General features: G+C 38.4%; 3 protein-coding genes across 3 annotated transcripts; 1 reads left to right on the top strand and 2 right to left on the bottom strand.

The window, feature by feature from the left end:
* Window positions 1-4,451: 4,451 nt before the first annotated feature.
* ppcdc (phosphopantothenoylcysteine decarboxylase) lies at window positions 4,452-11,033 on the bottom strand. Its single transcript, XM_069708734.1, has 5 exons — window positions 10,822-11,033; window positions 9,383-9,478; window positions 8,799-8,927; window positions 8,517-8,685; window positions 4,452-6,577 (listed from the first exon to the last, which is right to left on the bottom strand). The coding sequence occupies exons 1-5, from the start codon at window positions 10,963-10,965 to the stop codon at window positions 6,489-6,491; spliced, it is 627 nt and encodes a 208-aa protein (XP_069564835.1). The 5' UTR covers window positions 10,966-11,033; the 3' UTR covers window positions 4,452-6,488.
* Window positions 11,034-11,141: 108 nt separating this feature from the next.
* Window positions 11,142-15,368, top strand: LOC138626734 (very-long-chain (3R)-3-hydroxyacyl-CoA dehydratase-like). Its single transcript, XM_069708616.1, has 11 exons — window positions 11,142-11,380; window positions 12,283-12,325; window positions 12,409-12,482; window positions 12,576-12,740; window positions 12,891-12,936; window positions 13,137-13,247; window positions 13,362-13,489; window positions 13,618-13,730; window positions 14,123-14,229; window positions 14,317-14,448; window positions 15,233-15,368. Exons 1-11 carry the CDS (start codon window positions 11,303-11,305, stop codon window positions 15,307-15,309), a joined length of 1,074 nt encoding a protein of 357 aa, XP_069564717.1. The 5' UTR covers window positions 11,142-11,302; the 3' UTR covers window positions 15,310-15,368.
* A 28-nt stretch (window positions 15,369-15,396) lies between these two features.
* On the bottom strand, window positions 15,397-20,345 carry ints14 (integrator complex subunit 14). Its single transcript, XM_069708725.1, has 10 exons — window positions 20,208-20,345; window positions 19,885-20,040; window positions 19,192-19,310; window positions 18,946-19,088; window positions 18,770-18,862; window positions 18,208-18,352; window positions 17,951-18,084; window positions 17,470-17,588; window positions 16,639-16,704; window positions 15,397-16,551 (listed from the first exon to the last, which is right to left on the bottom strand). Exons 1-10 carry the CDS (start codon window positions 20,343-20,345, stop codon window positions 16,318-16,320), a joined length of 1,347 nt encoding a protein of 448 aa, XP_069564826.1. The 3' UTR covers window positions 15,397-16,317.
* Window positions 20,346-20,415: the final 70 nt, after the last annotated feature.

Here is a 20,415-nt window from a genome sequence, read left to right as displayed (position 1 = left end):
CTTTCTCGCTTTTATTGGCTGCAGGCTATCCCAATGTCCGGCTTCCAGCTGGCTGCTGCTGCCCCCCTAAAATGACTTAATAGTCCTGTTATTTCATTCACTAACATAACACAAGTCTGTGCCAAGGATATCTCCTGGTTCTCAAGTTTCCATCAAAAAAGAATCGTATAGCTCCATTAATTCACTCAGTGGACATTAAAATAAGACATACTGTTTTAAGAAGTCTTCTGCATACATCCACCACTTCCCATCATTTAGCTCTGTGTTGCTTACTTATAAAGCAAGTTTTGGCTACCCCTGATCTGGATATGTTGATGTAGATAAGTGCATGATTTCCCTCGTATCTTCTTTGAATGAAGATTAAGACACAGAAAAAGTCAGTGTATTAAGAGCAAACCTCTATAACTATATCTGCAACAAAAAAATCAGTTTAAGAAATCCCGGCAACACCATCATGTGTTTTAATAGTCGTGTTAAAAGATTAAACGATAGATGCATTTCCTCTCAGAAAAAGAAAAACCTTTCAGGAAACGCAGAGAAAAAGAGGTAATAAAAAGGTGCTGAATTAAAATTACAGCATATGTGAATGACTTGTAGAACAAACACTGCTGTGAAAAAAAGGCTCTACACAAAAAAAAAAACAAAAAAAAAATTTTTTTTTCGCTGTGTTGACCTCATCCTAATATAGTTAATGGTTGACTTTAAAGCTGACCAAAGTTAAAATCAGGTCAGTCATTACCTCAGACAGACTGGGCTTTGCCTCTTGTCATCAATAATGGCCCACATTTCACCTTTTAATGAATTTGTCAATGAGCCTTGAGAAGAAACGTGATTACTTTTTAAGAGTAGCTATAGTACTGTTTGATTCATTTACTTTATGACACAATGAATTATTTGTAGTGCGGTGCTTTATCGTAAAGTTAAATTCTTCCACTCTCACTTGATTTATCTTCTGAATGACTTCATTTCTTGTTGCACTTGCATCATACCTGTCCCTCTTCACCTGCAAGCTGCAGTCTAATTTATGTGTCCCTGTGGGGCTGCCACAGTTTAGTCTCAACAAGTCGCTGGCTTCTATCAGTCCCAGAGGCCTCACAGGTAAAGTGATGCTCGTCAGGGGGGGTTTGACTGAGGAGAGGATGCAGGGATTTCTTTCCCCCACAGAGCACTCCCACATCTCCCACATTTCCAGTTACCATGGCATTACAGCTTGAGGCTTCGCATCAAGACAAATCTTCAAACATACAAGGCAAAAATGATGGATTACTGTACTCAGTTGTCAGATAGGTGATGCTGCTTTGTAATACGGAAACAGCAAAGGTTTTCAGAGAAGGGTCAATCATTCTCAAACTCCCCAAACCCACCATACAGACCTGTTGCTGATGTTAAAGTCTGTGAATGATTGCACAGACTGAACAGACTGATTGCTTTCATTCTCTTTTCCATTTAAAGGGATCTGCTGCCTCTAATTACCCGATACGTATGTCAATATTTACTAGCAGCAGAGTTTGCGCTTATTTGGTTATTTTCCTCAATGAACTACCTTCTATTAAATATAAATAATTACACATTAATCTATAGCAAATGGTTTTATGGTAAACAAAGGATCTTGAAGAGCAGGGGTTTATCTCCCAAAAGGTTGGACGAAGAGAAGAAATGATATGTGTTATGGTCAGAGAGTGATGAGTGCATCACTAGCCCAAATCCAAAAACACGTGCCACTTGTTTTGTGCTGCTCCTTGTTGATTCAATATTGATCTTTTTAAAAGCAGATGATAGACATTCATATTGTTTCCAGTTTTGGTTCATGAATTCTGAGATCATCCCCTCACATCATATTGGCAAAACACGGAGTCAGCTTTGGACCTTGAGAGACCTGATATCTTTGCCTTTGATCACAATGTGCTTGTTAGTAGACATGGGAGGACTGGAAACTCCCCTGCAGCCAGTGTACTATATATCAGAGTGCAGCTGAAGACCCTGTCAAGTAAAAAATGATGAATGCTAATCAGGTATGATTTCATTTTTGTGTGCCCACAGCTTATCACATATCCACCTGAATAAATGATGGTTAAGAGCAGATTTACTCTCAGCCCACTGTGTAGACAGACTGTTTGCCCACCTGCAGGTGTAGGAGGTATTGTGTGATCATAAAAACTCTCGCAGGTAGGCCTTTATTACAAAAGATCCACCACAGTGATGGTCTTTTCTGGCCGATGAAGATGTCAGACAGCTACTGCAGTTCAGTTCAGGCATTTATCAACGAGATTTGGTCACATACAACCAATTTGCATGCAACATATCAGGGAAATGACATGAAACACAGCAGATGAGACAAGCTCTCATCCTCTAAAATAAGGTGATTTAATGCACATCTGGTTTCTCTGTTCAAGAAAACAAAAGGCTTTCCTTGTTCTCCTATACCTCAGGTTTAGAGAGAAATAAATGTGTCAACTGAAGGGGCCTATTCAAGCATGTACCCTTGCATTCCTGGCAGCCATCATAGATCACTGACCAAATGAAAAACATTTTCTTGTCTTCAGATTGATTTATAGATAAACATAAAGAGACATTGGATCATAAAGAACTTGTTATGAACTTCTAGAAACTAAGATTCAAAAGGGAATATATATATATGATAGATATAAAATGGGATTTAAAAAAATGACCAAAAATATAATACCAGTAACATATAGTGAAATATATACATGAAATGCATTATATAAATTACAGTATGTCCAAAAACTGTGAAAGACAATATTTTAATTTCTACTTGCTCCTGAGTGAATCCACGAGGTGTTTACCACTTTTAAACGTCAATAAATTGAGTTGTGGTGACAGAGGGAGCAGAGCTGGTGATCTCTGAGGGGATAGCGTCTGATGAAACACTTGTGAACGTCCTAATAGACCATAAACTACGTCTTGAGCCTTGAGGCTGAATGAGTTGCATCAGACACACAAGTGTTCCCGAATGTACACATTGACACATAAATTAGCCTCTACGTTCACAGCAGTTAGTATATGTATATATCCTGGTTCGTCATAAAAATAAATAACTGCCCAAATTCACCTGTATACATGGCTGTGTCATGTGGAACGTGAATTTGATTAAGATTGTCTCCAGTTACCTGCAGTGTACTTGTGATAAAGAAATGCAAAAGGGTTGGGTTCTCTTGTTAAAGCTTCCATTTGATGTTCTCTCTTCTATCAACTAATACAACACAATCACTATTTAAGCCTTCAGTACATGTTCCTTATGTACATACTAACCCTGGCAGGAGCAAGTTTCAGGTACAATCCACCTCTTAAATAGAATGAACTGTGAATCAATGAAGTGCTGGATTCCTTCAGGTTCCCGGATATTTTAAAGCCTTGCTATCTGATGTCTGTTATTTTATTCATATTTATTTGGTAACATAAGACGTGTTGTTCTTGTATGCTGGTTGTGTGAATGTTTTTTGTTTTCAGATCTCTATCTGATGAAATAAAGTCACTATTAGCAACTATAAAGTGATGGATTTTGTGCTCTTCTTTTGAGCAAAGATTATAATAGTATTAATAATAACAGTATTAAAATCAATAATAATAAGCTAGTGATAAGTATTTAGGCTAATTATCTAATGCAACGCACACAATGGAATAAAGGGAATAGTTATTTATCACTAAAGTGTGATAACAGCAGTGTAGTGTAGTAGGTACATGTAGGGCTCAGTTTATTTTCCTGCGTGTTTTTAAATATCACAAAAAAGAGAGGTTTGAGTGATTATGCCATTTGAGAGACCTCCTTTGATAAACAGGTAGTAAAATGTCAACAGATGGGAAAAAAAAAAAAAAAATTCACCTGTGATTATTTCCCATCACCTCTGAATACAGCCAAACAGAAGTTTTCACAATTTATCTGTAGTTGTAAGAACATTGTGTTCATTCCCATTAAATGCACCTGCAGGCTGCAAACTCCTCCACAGCGCTGTCAAGGCTGCGATGACACTCCCCTTGTCGGTATGGCTGATGTAATGTTCCCCCTGGCCTCATTAACAGAATCACACTGCAGCCAATAGCAGCACGACAGGTTAGGGCTCGGGGAAGGATGGTTTTTGTTTGGGGAGCCATTCACATGGCTCCATGTGCTGCAACCTCGACAGCTCAACAGTGTTGTCCCCGGTTATTTGCAAACCAAATTACCTCCAACGTATTGGTTTTGGTGGGAACACAGATAAAACAAGATAAAAATATAACTATCTGGACAGCACAGACAAAGCACAAGCAGCACAAGCATCTGTGTGTTTGTTATAAAGGAACTGTTTTCTCTCACTGGGAAGAGAAATGTCAATGCTGGGGAATTGAGTATACGTTCACCGTTTGCTGAAAAGGAAACAGCGTTGATGATTCACCAGTGATCAGTGTGATCAGGAAGAGTTTTATGTTTTCAAGTTTCCTGTAAAACAGGAAAGTTTATTTAAGTTGTATGATTGTTAGAAAAAAAAATATGTTAATAATCAACTTCATTTTAAAAGTCTAGGTTTGCTGATTTTGGTTGTAACAGGGAGATATTATATCTGGATCTCTTATAAAGCAGAACACACACTGTGGTACTAGTTGTCCAACATAGTATTATTGCAGAGGAAACGTACCTCCATGATTGCCAACTACAAGGTGCAGTTTCTTTCAATTTCTGTGTATTACAAGGAGGACAGTTGTTACTGTCTGCTTCAACTCACAGATATAAACAAACCATTGTCTGCTTTGATTTGAAAGTTTCACATTGGTCTTCTCTGAACACAGACTCGTACGGTAAACATGTCGAACACTAATGTGACACATGGGTTTCTTCACTTCTGACCTCTGGTACTTAGAGACCTGGGAAAAAGCATTTGGTAAAGGAAACTTTTTAAACATTTTACGACAATGAGAAGGATGTTTTCCAAAAATATTACATGATCTTGTCTGCACAAACAAATTAAGAGTTTATCTTTGCTACAACTAGCACCATCCAGGCATCCATATCTCAGCTAACAGTTTAATTTAATGTGCTTCTCCAGTAAAGCCACACTGCCTTGCGGAAAAAGAGTTTCCATTGCATTATGTCATATAATTAACCCCACAGGCACCATGGCAGCTTCGACAGACTCTGATAAGGAGAATGTTGTGAAGACTCAAATTTATTCCTTAATAAGCACATGCATTTGATGTCTTTTTTGCATAATGATCAGCTTGCTGAAGTACAACTATGCTGCTTTAAACACAGTCATCATTTCTCTTTTAGGAAGTGTAAATTTCCAAAAATAATGCCAGTAACTGCCGATTAAACTTAATCTCATGACAAAATACCAAATCACATTTTTGACCCATAATTTTAAGACGTATTTGGCTATGAAACAAAATTATTCTAGAAAATGAAGCATGGGTTGAAACTTAATTTTTTTGGTGTTAATTTATTTTGTAACTTTTATTTTTGACAGTGACAGTATTTATCCAGAGCCATTGTCAAAGAAACAACAGCAAGTTAAGCATGTCTTACAGCCTAGTGTTTACAATCAACTTCTTCAAACAGGCAGAATATTTGACAGTTTTTTTTTAAGGTGGTGTTTGCACTGGTGTTAAACAAATATATGATATAATAATATGCCCATATTAGACAAATCTTAACCCACATCTGTATGGTTTACTCAGCTGACATTAAACACAAAATAAATAATCCCAGAGATATTCAGAGGGCGCTTATAGAAAGACAACTGGAGCACAACATTAAACAGGTTTGTTAAACTTTATCCATTCAACTGCATTCTTTTCAAGTGGTTGGCAGCACTGCGGCATTTTCTCTGCCAACCACCTTTAAAGGAAAAAGGAAGAAATGTTGCATACAGGAAGTATTTTCAATGCTGGGGATGATGGATATCACACGTATGTATGTTGAAAGGAAACTGCCCATGCATGAACAGCACTTTTCAGCTTATCAGTAAATGTTCACTGACATGACTTTAATAAAATGCTACTTTATAAACAACAGTAATGCACACACATTCAAATAAAATGTAGGTAGTAATAAATTACTTCAGAAAAGGTGAAGGGCTTAAATGGAAAGCTCATCTGATGGGAATTCTCCCTACAACAGGTCATTAAACATTATGATAAACATAAAAACCAGCGCTGTTCAAATTTAGCTCTAATACCCGCTGACAATTAAGATCCTTCACTTCCACAACAGTATTTTTCATCATTCAGGCTGATCAGGCTCCAGATGTTGCAGTTTGATCAAATTGTGCTTGGAGGAATTAACATAAGTTCACAGAAGTCCATGTGCAAATACATTAAGATAAAGGAGCATCAATAGTGACAGCAGGGGATGCCGGTCAATGACAGTCTGTACACATCTGCACACTCTACCTAAGAAGAGGACTAATCAGTTAAAACAGGTGAATGTAACTGTGAGTTTACCATGGGTGTGCCGAAGCTCAAGTCGTCATTGGTGATCAGCCAGAATGTGACGTTCATGTTTTTTGAGATGACTCATCTGGTTTCTGACGATACTGTTCGACAACACTGACAATAGTTGATACCTCTGCCATGGCACCTTTACCTGCAGCAAAGAACAACAGGTTATATAAATACCTTCAGCAAGGAGGCATACATAATCAGTCAGTCAGTGGCCAGGGAGCAACTACACAAAGAACACACATAAAAAAAAAACTGCAATGCAAATCCTTGTGCAGATTCCCTATTCTCAAAGACACACATTAATACATATACTTTCTACATTCACATCGTTTGCATCTAAATCTGAGCCAGGCCACCAAAAGTATTTATTCAGACCTCACCAGTACTTCAGGAAGACACAGCATTATCAGAGACCTGGCTCATACAGGCACTGATCTAATTAATGCAAATTTAACACTTACTGCAGCAACAACTTCAAAGTAAAAGCTCTCCAAAATGGATAATTTATCAGATCGTTGTTAACAAGCTACTACAATATTTTTGAAGCTTGCTGTTCATGTCTTATGCATGATTTTGTTTAGAAGAATACAGTGCCGGTCCCTGAATAAAAATCTATGGACTTAGTCTTCCACTGAATCATGCCATTTTCATCCTGTATTACTAATATTGTCAGGGTTAACTTTTTTTTTTTTTTTTTTTTTCCGAGAAAACAGTGGTTCTTCCACCTGCATCCTGGTAGCCTTAAGCCACCTCAAATAGCTCCTTTCCATGCTAAGGACCAGTGGCTCTAAACTATGCTCCTTCCTACAATTTCTTCAATAAATAGCCATCTGGCCGTGGAGGAGGGTTTTCTGTGTCGCTGTAACCGTAAGAACTGTGTTATCAGGAGCAACAGACCCTGTTCGGGTCTTCCACGGAAAACCGGAAATGCTCAGGATCGTATTAAGAGCAATTCAAAAGCCCTTTTAAAATGACATCATCAGGAAAAGTCACCTGATCAAGAGTAAAACATACACGAGTCATCTCCTGGAATATGTGGTTGGGCGTGTGCTCTGTTCACCTGAAACCACATCTAACAGTCATACTGTGCTGAATCATGCCGAGATATGTTTATACGTCATGGCAGCAAGATGACATGTTACACCGCTGGATTTTAAACTGGTGTTATGTTGTTGTTGTTTTTTTTAGACAAAGAAACTTACTGTGCACATGCGGATATTTGTCAGGAAGGCAGAAAATTATTTTTGTCTCTGAATCTTTTTTTCTACAAAGTAAATGTTGCTAACCCAATTTTGTAAAAAAAAAAATATATATATATATATATATTTATCAGTGTGAGGTGTCTTTGTGTATTTCAACTTTTGCCTATATGCCATTTATTCACCTTTAGACCACTGATGTCATATGATTTACCCTCTACTGTTACACACTGCTTCTCTGCTGACTTTCAGTACTGTTTCTGAATCTGCTGCACATCTGTCTACCTCTGGTCTGTCTTGCATTTAGCCAATATTCTGCTTATTTTAATTTTTTTTTTTTTTTACTGTACAGCTCTTGAAGGCAGGAAATGTATGACTGTAAAATAACTATAAAATAATTATTATTTACTTATTTGCATACATTAAAACTTTTTGGGCAATAACAAAATATAAAGCAAAAAGACGATAATGCAGTAAGAATCTGTATCATGGACTTACTTCATGCTAAAATTGATCATGTTGAATCATTTTGATTTAAGGCTGCAGTGAATAGTAGAATAATTGATTACTTGGTCAGAAACATTAATCTGTAACTATTTTAACAATCAAATCAAATGAAATTTCAAGAAAAATGCAAAGCATTTGTTGGTTAAAGGCTCTCATGTCACAACTGTAAATTTAATATTTTGAGGATTATTGACTAAATGATTAAATGAAAAATATTGGCAGAATAATCAACAATGAAAACAATTATTAGTTTCAGCTCTCTTCTCACTGACATGATCAAACCAAACAGGTCCTGGATTCTGAGATTTTATATGGTGAAAACAAATATCATTAGAAGTTTAATAACTTTAGTTTTTATCTGGCCTTCAACCTTACCTTCGTCTCCACACACTAGCTTCTTAGCAATGCAGGGGATTTCCACATATCCAAACTCTTTGAGCTTGGATATCTGCTGGGCTGTAATGGGATGCAGCCACATAGCTGTATTCATTGCAGGGCAGAAGAGGAGAGGTCGGCTAGTATCCCAGGCTCTTACTACACATGTCTGCAAAGGGCAAACACAAATCAGCCTGGACATAACTTCTGATACACTGTGTAATAAACTATTATTTGCCATAACATTGTGTAGATACTGAGATAATAATGTCATGCTCTCACCAGCAGATTGTCACAAATGCCATTAGAAATCTTTCCAAGAGTGTTGGCATCCAGGGGGGCAATGACAAGCAGGTCTGCCCAGCGCCTTAACTCAATGTGTAGCACAGGATCTGATCTCTGTGTCCAGAGCTAAACAAAGAGACATGCTGTTTGGCACGCAAGCAATAAGCCGTTGACTTATTTACTTCCTTTCTGGATGACATGACACTTTAGATCAGTGTTTCGCTATCATTTCTGACCGTTGATCATGTTTTTATGTGTTAATAGTCTCATAAGTAACCGGAAAGTTGTCAAGTGTGTACTCTACAGCTCATGTCACTCTTTTATTCACTCAATATGATTTTGAGTATGGAATTCTTTTATATATTTTCAAGAACACGAGGGAACCTTCATGTGAAGTGTACAAAATGTTGTATACATTGTTAGTCTATGTAATGTATTATTACATTAAAAATATAACTTTCTTTTTTAAAAGCTTCCACTGTCCTGTCAGAATAGTGGTCGTTCCAGGTTTGAGAAACTCTGCTTTATGCCGTCAGTTAATAGTGGCTCCAGTAAAACTTTCAAGGGAAGTTTATTATTACCTCCCACTCATCCTTGTCACTGTAGATTTTTACTGAGACATCTGCAGGATTGTAGAAGTGCTTGGCATGCTCCGTAGTGACCACTCGTACATCCACCTAATGCATAAAACAAGACAGTGACATGTATTACAATAATTTTTAGAGGCACTTTGTAGTTTTTTCCCAGTGTAGAATGGCACATGGAGTACCTTAGTGGTAGGAACACCCACAGAAATTTGTGGTTAGATGTTTACTATAGCATTTGTTTTGACTGCATTATTGTGTTTTGTAGGACCAGCAGTAATTTTTGAAACAGCTGTATACTCATCATTATCATACTCAGATGCATTTATTAGTTTGTGTAATTAGCAGAGTTGTAGTTTCTTAAATCCCAGCTGCAGTTTGAAAAGCTGTTACCCTTTCTCATCTTGAATTTTCTTTGCAAATATTATGGGTGATAAGAGAGCGAAATATCTCAAACTAGCTGCAAACGCTGTAAAATACAGCTAGTGCTAATGCTGATCACACTATGACCACATTTTGCTGGCGATTACACTGACTGATTGGATCATTACATCCTTCTGCTCCCTGGATGATATTCAGTCGAATGTAGCTTCCAGCAGCTTTTAGCAGTTCCTAGATCAGGATTGGCACTTCAGGCAGATTGGCTTTTACAGTGACACCTCTAAAACTTTGGAAAAGTCTTTCCCTCCAGGTCAGGTCATCAACATCACTACCTGTTTTAAAATCTAGAATAAACATGTACTTGTTGTCATTGGCATTTCCTAGTCCAGCCCAATTTTAATAGTAATACTATAAATCAAGTTTAGTATTAATGCTACATGAATAAATGTAACTTGACTTGACCATGGAAAAGAGACGCAGCTACATCCCCCTGTTTACCACAACATACTTTACACTGTCTTTATTTACTGAATTATAAAATATTCCCCACAATAATCCCAACACTGTTGTATCATACCTTTCCCCCTTCACTGTCATTTCACTTTTCTTTTTATTATATCTCACAGACAGCCTATGTAGGGTTGTTGTTTAAAAAAAATAATTTTAATCATCATACAGATTTAGCTAATTCAGGTATCTGAGCATATTGATGACACTGCTTGGCGACTTTTATCCTCTAATATTTGTTAGGCTTTAATTTAATGGAATTTATGAGGCTTTTGAGTAAAATACTAAATATTGAAGTACAACAAACTGTAGCAGCTATTTAAAAAAAACTATGGTAATAACGCTGCTGTGATGTTTATGTTGCTGCCTAACATCACCATCTTGTGGTAAAGGTGATTTTCAGCGCCCTGTGACAGGCAGAGACAGTGAACGTGTGTAGGTTTACGGGTCATACTTGGTACCACAGTAGGAAGGTATCAGACAGCGGAGACGTTCATAATGAAGAGAAATAAATAAATGAATAAACACGAAGAAGCTGAGCAGCTCACCCCTGTAAACTGAAGAAGCTCAGACACCAAAAGAGGCAATTTCAAGGCTGCCACGCTTCCTGTTACGCCAACGAGAACATGAAATGCCCCGGCAGATTTAAACAAATCCCTTTTCAGGCATGAAACGTTATCGTCTGTCTGCATATTAGCGTAGAGCACCCAAGAGGAGGGCTACAAAACTGACTTTCAACGCCGTATTCCCGTTTGACTTTTCTTTTTTTTTTTTTAACTTCCGTAAATATTCACCGCCAGCCAATCAGGGAAGAACCAAAACGGCGGTGTCTCGTGCACGAGCACGTCGCCACGCTGACAGATGGCGAGCGCGCGCGTCCGCAGAATATTCTGCGTATTTGCTGAAGCTTTCCTCGGAGGACAGCTAGCATGACGCGAGGCTTCATTCACTCTCGCTCCAGCCTGATTTTTTTTTACTTGAAACAAAGCTCTATATAAAAGAAAAAAAAAAGAAAAAAGAAACGCAACAATGACACTGACACCGCTGGTCTACTGGGCTCAACGCCATGAAGAAATCTACCTGCGAGTGGACCTGACAGACGCTCAGGTGAGTGTCACCCGCCTCGTGCCCTCGCTTCTCGTCAGGAAATTGTCGGTGTTGGACTCTGTGACCTACCAGAGCACTCTGTTGCATCTTTCGGGATACGTATAAAATGATGCAAATTAAGGCTGCGGGCTCTTGTAAATGTCACGTCGCTGGGTAGCTGTGCAGTTTGCACATCGGATGATAAATAAGAGATCCTTGCAGGTGATAGTTGATCTTTACAAAGCCTTTTTGCTTCGGTCTGCCATGATCTGTCAAGTCTGACGCCGGTCTGTTTACAGTTTTTTTTTTCTCTCTAATCTTTGATTTTCGGGGGGATATTTTATCATTTATTGAAATATTGAGAGGAAAAAACAACAACAACCTTTTCGTGGAGCTGTTAACAACTCTGAATACCCTTTGGCTCGACCTGGACGGCGGTGCAGTGTAACTTTTATCAGCGCACCCCACAGGTGGGGTTATTAGAGGTGAGGGACATGTTGTCTCCTATAAAGATGTCATTTTGTACCAAACTGTAAGCTGCAGGGAGGACCCTCTCCAGCACACTTTGGTGTTAACCTGTCTGAATTTTGGCATAATAGTCAGATATATATATATATATTTAGTAGCTCTACAATGTTTATTATTCAGCATACAGTGACATGAACAAGACCAGATTCAGGGCAGAGACTGAGTGAAATGGAAAAGTTCTTCAAAAAAGGGAATTATTCTTGCTGCTAATTAAGTATCATAATCCTTTTTTGGATTATAGACTGTTATGGCATTCTTTGCTCAGCTGCTGTTAGGGTCTAATTTTTCAGTCCTTTAAAATACTTTATCATCTCTGTTCTGCGGTATTGTGTACAGGAAGCAAAATAATGCTTTGAGAGGAAGTGTCCTCATCTGCATATCTTTTCTTTTTGCAGAATATTGATGTCCGTGTGAAAGATAACGTCCTTCAATTCAGAGGTAACATAGATTGACTGATTTCCATTTGAAAATATTGTCACAAAGTGGATATGTGACTTTTTTTGATGGCATTTTGCGTGCAGGCCAAGGCCATGGTGCAAAAGGACTAAATGAATACCAGTTCAGCTTGGAGTTTGTTTTACCAGTGAAGCCGGAAGTATGTACTCATTTCAAGATTGGTCAGAGATGTCAGTCTTTTTAGTTTTTCTAAAAACTAAAAAGACTGACATCTCTGACCCTGTTTGCCCAGGTGAGCCACAAGTCCACACAGCGGCAGGTAAACATCATGGTGCGGAAAGAGCAGCGATGCTGGTGGGAAAGACTGACTGTACAGGAGCGTAAACCGGTCTTCCTGGCACCAGACTTCGACCGCTGGCTGGACGAGTCAGACGCCGAGATGGAGATCCGGGAAAAGGTGAGAATAAACTTGTGTTTTCACATCAGTGGGACATTTTCATGCATTTAGTACAGCAGTACTAAATAACAAACTCACAGACAGAAGATTGTAAAATGTGGATGTTACTGAGATATTGGAGCTAAGATTGCACCGTTTTATTTTGTAAAGGAGGAGAAGAGGAACAGGCTGAGGGTCTCGAGACATAAAGATGAAGGTGAGTGCAAATATTGACGACATTAAAAATGGGTTCCATTTGTTTATCAAATTAAAATAATAATTACTTGACGTTCCAGACACTGAAACTTCTGACTTTTTCTATGCGTCTCTTCCTGTTTTTTTCCTAAAACATGTGTTACTCAGTTTGGTTGGCATAGAAGTTCCCTTATTCTTTTCGATTTCTTTGAAACGTTTCAGGGTTTGTCAGCCTGAAAACAGGATTTCTGTTTGTCTACAACCTGGTACAGTTTCTTGGTTTTTCATGGATCTTTGTCAAAATGACTGCACACCTGTTCTTCTTTGGCCAAGGTGAGAAATTATAACCCTGCTTCAGCTTGAAGTTTCATTTTGCTTTTTCTTAGTCGATCGGTTACGTCACAGGAACTTCGCAAAGAAATGTCTCATTTCTGAAACTCATTTCAGATTCTATTTACGACACATTTCACTCGATATCGGACGTGATGTTCTTCTGCCAGATCCTGGCAGCAGTGGAGGTCCTCAATGCTGCTTTTGGCATCGTCCGGACGGCTGTTATTCCAACTCTTATACAAGTACGGGATGTTCCTTTTGTTTTTGTCTGAGTTCCAGTTTCATCAGGTCACAGATGGAGCAGCGATACATTTATTGTGCAAGTACTCATTTAATTCTGTACTTCTGGGTCTTGTCGTTTGTATGTCAGGTGGTTGGAAGGAATTTCATCCTCTTCATCATTTTTGGTAGTTTGGAAGAAATGCACCACAAGCCAGTTGTGTTCTTTGTTTTCTATCTGTGGAGCACCATTGAGATTTTCAGGTGAGTGTGCACCTGCCTTGTGTTCACATTAAACAGTCGTGTAAATGGACTTCTTTTATACACAGACACAATTCTTCAAATAAAACCTTATGTTTTCAAAAGTAATATACACTTCTGGTGGACGGTTGACCTATTATTTACACTATTTTCTTGTAATTAAGGTTTTTAAGTTTAAAAAAAACAACTAATAATAATACTGTAAATACATGAAAAAGGTGTACTTCAGAAAAACGTGAGCAATAAAATAAAACAATCTTGTCAGCAGTAATTGTGTTTTAAGAATCAGCACAACAGCAGGTCATCTCAGCTGCATTGTGAGGAGGACTTGGTGTTAGCTGATTGGCAGGACAACTTGTTTCCTTCCTAAAACCAACACACTGCTCCCATTTCAGGTATCCATTTTACATGCTGGGCTGTTTCAATACAGAGTGGAAAACCCTCACCTGGCTGCGGTACACAATCTGGATACCACTGTATCCGTTAGGTGTTTTAGCTGAAGGTGAGCTTGGTTTACTTCTCTTTGAATTAATTTTAATCCTTCACGCACAAGAACTAATGTTTGATCTCCTCTCTCAATCCACTGTAGCTGTTGCGGTGATACAATCCATTCCCCTCTTTGACAAAACTAAACTCTTCAGCATTCCTCTGCCGAAAGCCGTCGGGACCTCGATCAGCTTCTCCACCATCCTGCACATCTATCTTGTTCTCATGTTTTTGGGTAGGTGGCCGCAAAAACATTTGTGTTTGAACATATTACTCTATGCTTTAATGGACACTCTTGTTTCCAGCTGTTCTTACATTCCACCAAAAGATAAGAGGGTATAAATTACTCATTTCTCATTAACTCTCTGGCTCCACTTCGGCCTTTGCTGACTTTTTATAATAAAAATGTCAAACTAACACTTGCCAGACAAGAAAGAGCTCTCCCTCCTCCCAGCCTGGAAATGCCTATGTTTAGACAGGATAATAAAATAACTGCAGGACATGACTCCGTCTTCGACCTTGTGGTGAATCACAGGAGAGGATCAGTGAAACAGAGACAGAGGATTCAGTCAACCGACTAAAATATATTTAGACGGTACCAGCAGAACTACAACACTTAATGTTCTGCAGTCTATCTCTCTCTGACGCACGCACACCTACGAACACAAAACCCCCTCTTATATGGACTCTGAAGATAAAGAGCTCTTAGACCCTATCTTGAAATCTAGATTGCATTTCTCCGTAGTTAACACTGCTAGTCTTTTTAAAACATGTCTGAATTATCTGGAACTAACGATCCTACTGTTCATTAAGCCACCCAAAATTACAACAATGCTTTCTATGAAGATTTGTCCCAGGTTTCATCTTTTAATAATACGCAAGACTGATTTTCTTTTTTTTTTCCCTACAAATCAGAGCCAGTGCGCCAACTTTTAGGAATGCAAATTGAACATGTAGTATTGTTCCAAATTACTATTTTTGTTCTATACTACCTTTGTTATTTTTTTCCCCTTTTCCAGGACTTTTTATCAACTTTCGTCACCTTTACAAGCAGAGGAAGAGGCGCTTCCGTACCAAAAAGAGGAAAGCAAACTGAGATTCAGCACCAACAACATTCCTCTGACACCTTTGCTGCCTGCTTATTTCTAGAGTATACATATATATATATATATATATATATATATATAAAAAAGATCATCCTGCTCCAAAATCCGACTGTAGGCATCTGTTCCAGATTTATTATGAAGTTATTTACTTATCCACAGCCTGTTTGCGGGCATTAAAATGACGTCCAGTATGGTTAATATGAACATCCTACAGATGATGCAATATTTTATCTTCACATGGACAGTTACTTACTAGTAATTAATTTCTCATATATATATATATATATCATATGTTATGAATTACTGAAGAGCTGTCAAACCCATAGAATCTAATATCCTGTGTTGTACTGTTTCTTTTTCTTTTCATCCCGTTTCTAATTTAGTGGTATTTTTGACTGAATGCACTGCAACCAGCACCGATAAGGTTGTTAATGCTGTTGTCATTTGATTTACAGTCATTGGTGTATTAATGAAGAAAGCCACAATATCCTCGGCAAACACTCGGTTATTATTCCAGATTTCTAAACCGCCCAATGAAGCTCAGGGAAAATCATACTGCTGACTGCTAAAATACAGAAAGCATTTTGTATCCGTCATGCTCAACAATGACCTGCTATGAGCGATATTCATTTGCATCTCTTTCTCACTTTGCTTTTTTATTGTTTTCAAAGTCACTTGAATTTTGGATGGCAACATAAACAGCCGTTGCCAAATGTTTCCTGTAAATGTGGCAGATATTTTACACATTGAATAAAAATGAAATTTAAATCTGGTCAACTCGTGGAAAAGATCCTATTAAGGAATAAGTAAAAAAAAAAAAAAATATGTACAAGCTAACATTTTCAGTTCTAAGCCTGACTCGTATCCACAAATAAGTTCTTCAAGTAGCCTCTTTGATGAGTTTGTTAAACAACCTTCAGGATACACCAGGTGCTGTCCCACGTTGTTCCACACAGGCTGAGGCTGTTGTATTTTAAGTCCATTAATACGTATCAGCTTCAGCTTGAGAAGTCGGTGTGCATGGGAACAATGTTGTGATCAAAAGCAGCGTACTGAGAGTCACCAGTGCTCGCTAGTTTGAGCTGCTGTGCAGCGTGGGAGAGCTGGAAAGCAGCGTCGGGATGAGCCGAGTCTGGCAGCATGGTGCACTCTCGCTCCAGCAGGTCGGCCACTCCCTTAAGGAGCTCCCAGAAACCGAAAGCCAGGGCAGCTTTCCGCAGACGGTTCAGCTCCTGACAGACGACAATACAAAACTCATTGAATTTTTGAAAAATATTCGTTTTATTGTCACAGTTCAGAGTCACTTTGGCTGAACTTACCTTATAAAAGGTCTGAGTTTTATCTGGCAATTTCCTTGCATTCCTCAGGATCTTCTGGACATCAGTCTGTGCAATGAAAGCATAAATAACTTGAATCAGGGATGACTGGAAATGACTATAAATAATGTTTTGACCAGCACTCAACATAGTCAGAGTCTTACAAGTGAGGGGAAAAAAAAAACAAAAAAAATCATTCAAGACATTTTTTAAGCAAAGTTCATGGTTAAAACTCTAATTGTACATCTCACTATCCACACAGCTGTGTTTGTGTCATATGGGAAGGATGATAGAGATATGAAAGCTTACCATGTGAACAACTTGCAAGTGTTCATGTCATCAGAGGATTGTTGTATAATTTCAGTGTATTGTAAATATTGTGTATTTACAATATATACATAAAATTTGGGTTTAACTGAACTGAATTATGGACTTTGATTAATGCAAGGAATCCATATTTGTTTGATTTTGATAAGATGGATGTTAACAGCATTTACAAGTCAGAATTATCACTATAATTAATATGACAGTAACAAGAGTATCAGTCTTAACCAAATTTCATTGGAAAGAAGTCACCGAGGCTCTGCTAAGTTTACTTCCCTCTACAGCGGAAATGATTAGCAGATAAACCAATTAGTCTTGCTGGAAATTTATCAGCAGCTAATTGAGTAATCAATTCATTTTACAAGCAAAACTGTCTTTTTTTTTTTACCTGAGAGTATATTTTGTCTAATTCTACTGGCAGGACTAAAGCCAATAAGATTGTCTCACTGTTGTCTTTTTTCCGTAGACTTCAACAAACAACAGTGCATTTATACTGAGGTTTTACTGCACCTGTAGTCCACTGGCTTTAATCCACACAGTGACATTCTGGGCATAGCTCCGTTTGACCGGCGGTTGCACTGGGAAAGGACTTTTACTGTCATCCTCTCCATAGGGATTTTCAGCAGCCTCTGAAATACCAGAAAGATTGTCAAACACCAGAGTGAAGCCAGTGTATCTAACCCAGCATGATCAAAGCAGTTGTAAGAAAGATAGGTCAATTATTAACTGGATGTGTACATGAACAAACTGAGGCCTCTGCTCTTCTGGAATAAACAAGTCATTTACCTGAAAAGGGGTTAGTGTGTAATATGTTATCAAGTTCAACAATACCCTAAAATGTCCAAAATATTAACTAATATTAATTATTAACAGTATGCAAAGAAGACCCTGTAGTAGGTACAAAGTAAGTTTGTTGTAAAAACGTGGAAAACATCCTTGTGACCTGTGTGTCAGAGAAGAAACCTGACATGGTGGAGTGGTGACAGGTTACCTGAGACTGGTCCCAAATGTGAGATCTTGCCCAGCCAAGGCAGAGGCCCTCGTCCCGGCTCAAACAGAGACATCATCAGATTTGATTTCTTCTTGCTGTCTGCTTGGGAATACAACATACCATACCACTCTGGCCTGGTGTAAAAAGAGCAAATTGTATTTTGCCATTTGTTCATAAAATATGTAAAACTATTACTCAGCAGGTGAACGTAGCAGAACTCATTTGTGTTGACAATAAACGGCTCTGTTGTATCTCACCCCAGTTGGACCAGCGCCACCATGCCCTCAACCTTCAGACTTCCATGTAGAAGTACACAAAAGTTGGGACTTTTGCCTGCCATTTGACTGGCAGAAGGTTCTTCCTCAAGCTCATCTGTGGCTCCAGTGCCAACCTCATCCACATCTGAAATCAAGTACAAATAAAATACATGTATTTTTTTTGTATATATTAAAAGATTGTGTGTTTACTTTGAATATGATGAGAATATGGTAATTATGATGGTGGGTTATCAGCAGCTCATCTGCTTTTTCCTAGTTTTTCTCTGTTTCTATATAACCTATACAATACCCTGAAGCATTTTCTAAGCTGTACTCGTTGCTAGAGAACCTCATTTACTGAAAAGCATTTTTTCTTGTAACAGCATCCAGAGAATTGTGGGAACATAAAGAAGGTACAAATCGCCAATCCCGTTTTGTTTTTTAAATGTGTATTCATTTCAGTAAGACTTTGTTAAAGCATAATCACTGACCAGGATGAGTTACGCAGCTGATTTGTCTATTCATTTTCTGTTAATATTTCTCTAAAAATGTCAAAACAAACCTTTGTTAACAGCAATCGGTAGTACCAGGTGTCTGGATATGACAGGAGGGCTGGAAATGTCAGCAATTTCAATGAAGCCCACAATTTCTAAATCTGAAAGACATATAGCAGAAAGGAGATTTCGTTGAAGAATAAACTGTTTAAATGAAACTCTAATGATAAAATTTGAAGATTACCTGTATTGACTGTTCGGGGCATCGGCTCCACCTCGTCATCCACCACAACAGGCTCAGGTCGAGGGAACACCTGAACGTCTGAGGACAGATTCCCACAGTGCAAGACGGCATGGAACGGAGAGTATGCATGATCAATGAGCCTCCTGCAGATATGCAATCACACAATATGGACAAAGGTGCATTACTAAACATATAACAGACAAATAAGCAATGTTCCTTGTATTATTTCCTCCGTGTCAGTCCTACCCAAACATGGCCTGTACACTCTTCATGCAAAGTGGTCCGTCCATAGTGAAGATCTGTCCGTCCCCTCCACTGAGACGAAGTAGCTCCTCCAAGTTGTCCATGGCATCAGTCATCTGCAGCTGACATTACACAAGACATGCGGTCCCATTTTTTTTTTTTTTTTAAAGGTAGCAAATGTACAGCAAGCAGTATATTACTGGAATTTTAAATAGATGTAGGAGAAACTTTCCAGGCATACAAGTCACCAAACAAAACTGCTGATGAAAATGACATACGAATACTGAGCTTGATAATTCCTGTGTGGTTACATGAAGCATTCAGATTTTTGTGTGTTGATATGGAAGCACGGGAGAAAGAAACGACACATTAAGTTTCTCCCATACCAGCTTCCTTCTTTTAATTACCTCATGAATACTCATAGATATGAATCTCTAAAGTCTGTGAGTCTCCTGGCTGCAGGTACAAACAGCTGTCAAACTGCCATTTTCTCACTCTGATATTTCAGCAGCAATTTGTAAGATATAACAACCTAACAGAGGCCGTGACCTTAGATTGTGTTTATGACTAGCTGCTTGGGGTCGCATGGTATCAGATCACATGTCCTTCATGGATTTAAACTGACAGTGTTCACATCAAGATGCAAGTAAATACAAATTACGTGTTGATCAGTCAGCAAAAATTGTGGTTCAGTACCTCCTCTGCATTGGCTACACACATAATGAACAGTTTGGTTGGGAAAGGGAAAGGGAGAGGGAACTTCTTGTCATCCCCACGATGTTTCAGGGTTTGGAGGGAGTGGCGTAGGGAACCCTTTCCAATACCCAGAGATCCATCAGTAACCAGCACCACCTATAGGACAGAAGAAAAAGGTACATAAACATAACTATGTAGTAAAAAAAAATAAGCACAGAAAGTTTAAATCACTGTAGGAAAATTATATAACTGAACAACAGCTTTAATAATCAATAATCAATACAGATGTGTGATGATATTGGATACAGAGCGTGTCAAAATACCTGACAGGGACAGGCACTGCCCCACTCCTGTTGAACTACATTACTAACTCCATTAAGAGATGCTTCAACACAGGTCTTGTCGTAGTCCTCCAGGCTGCCGAGAGCTTCCTGCACAGAAAAAAAAATAAAAATAAACATTAGATAATCCTAAATCATCTTCACAGTCAGACTCTTTGATTCAAATCCAGGCCGGGATTCAGGAAGGCAA

Source organism: Brachyistius frenatus, unplaced genomic scaffold (assembly GCF_029030835.1).
Source record: "Brachyistius frenatus isolate BFR_SWC_R1_liver_20210118 unplaced genomic scaffold, ASM2903083v1 Contig_77, whole genome shotgun sequence".
In the NCBI taxonomy this organism is placed as follows: Eukaryota; Metazoa; Chordata; class Actinopteri; family Embiotocidae; genus Brachyistius; species Brachyistius frenatus.
This window is presented reverse-complemented; position numbering and strand designations above follow the sequence as displayed.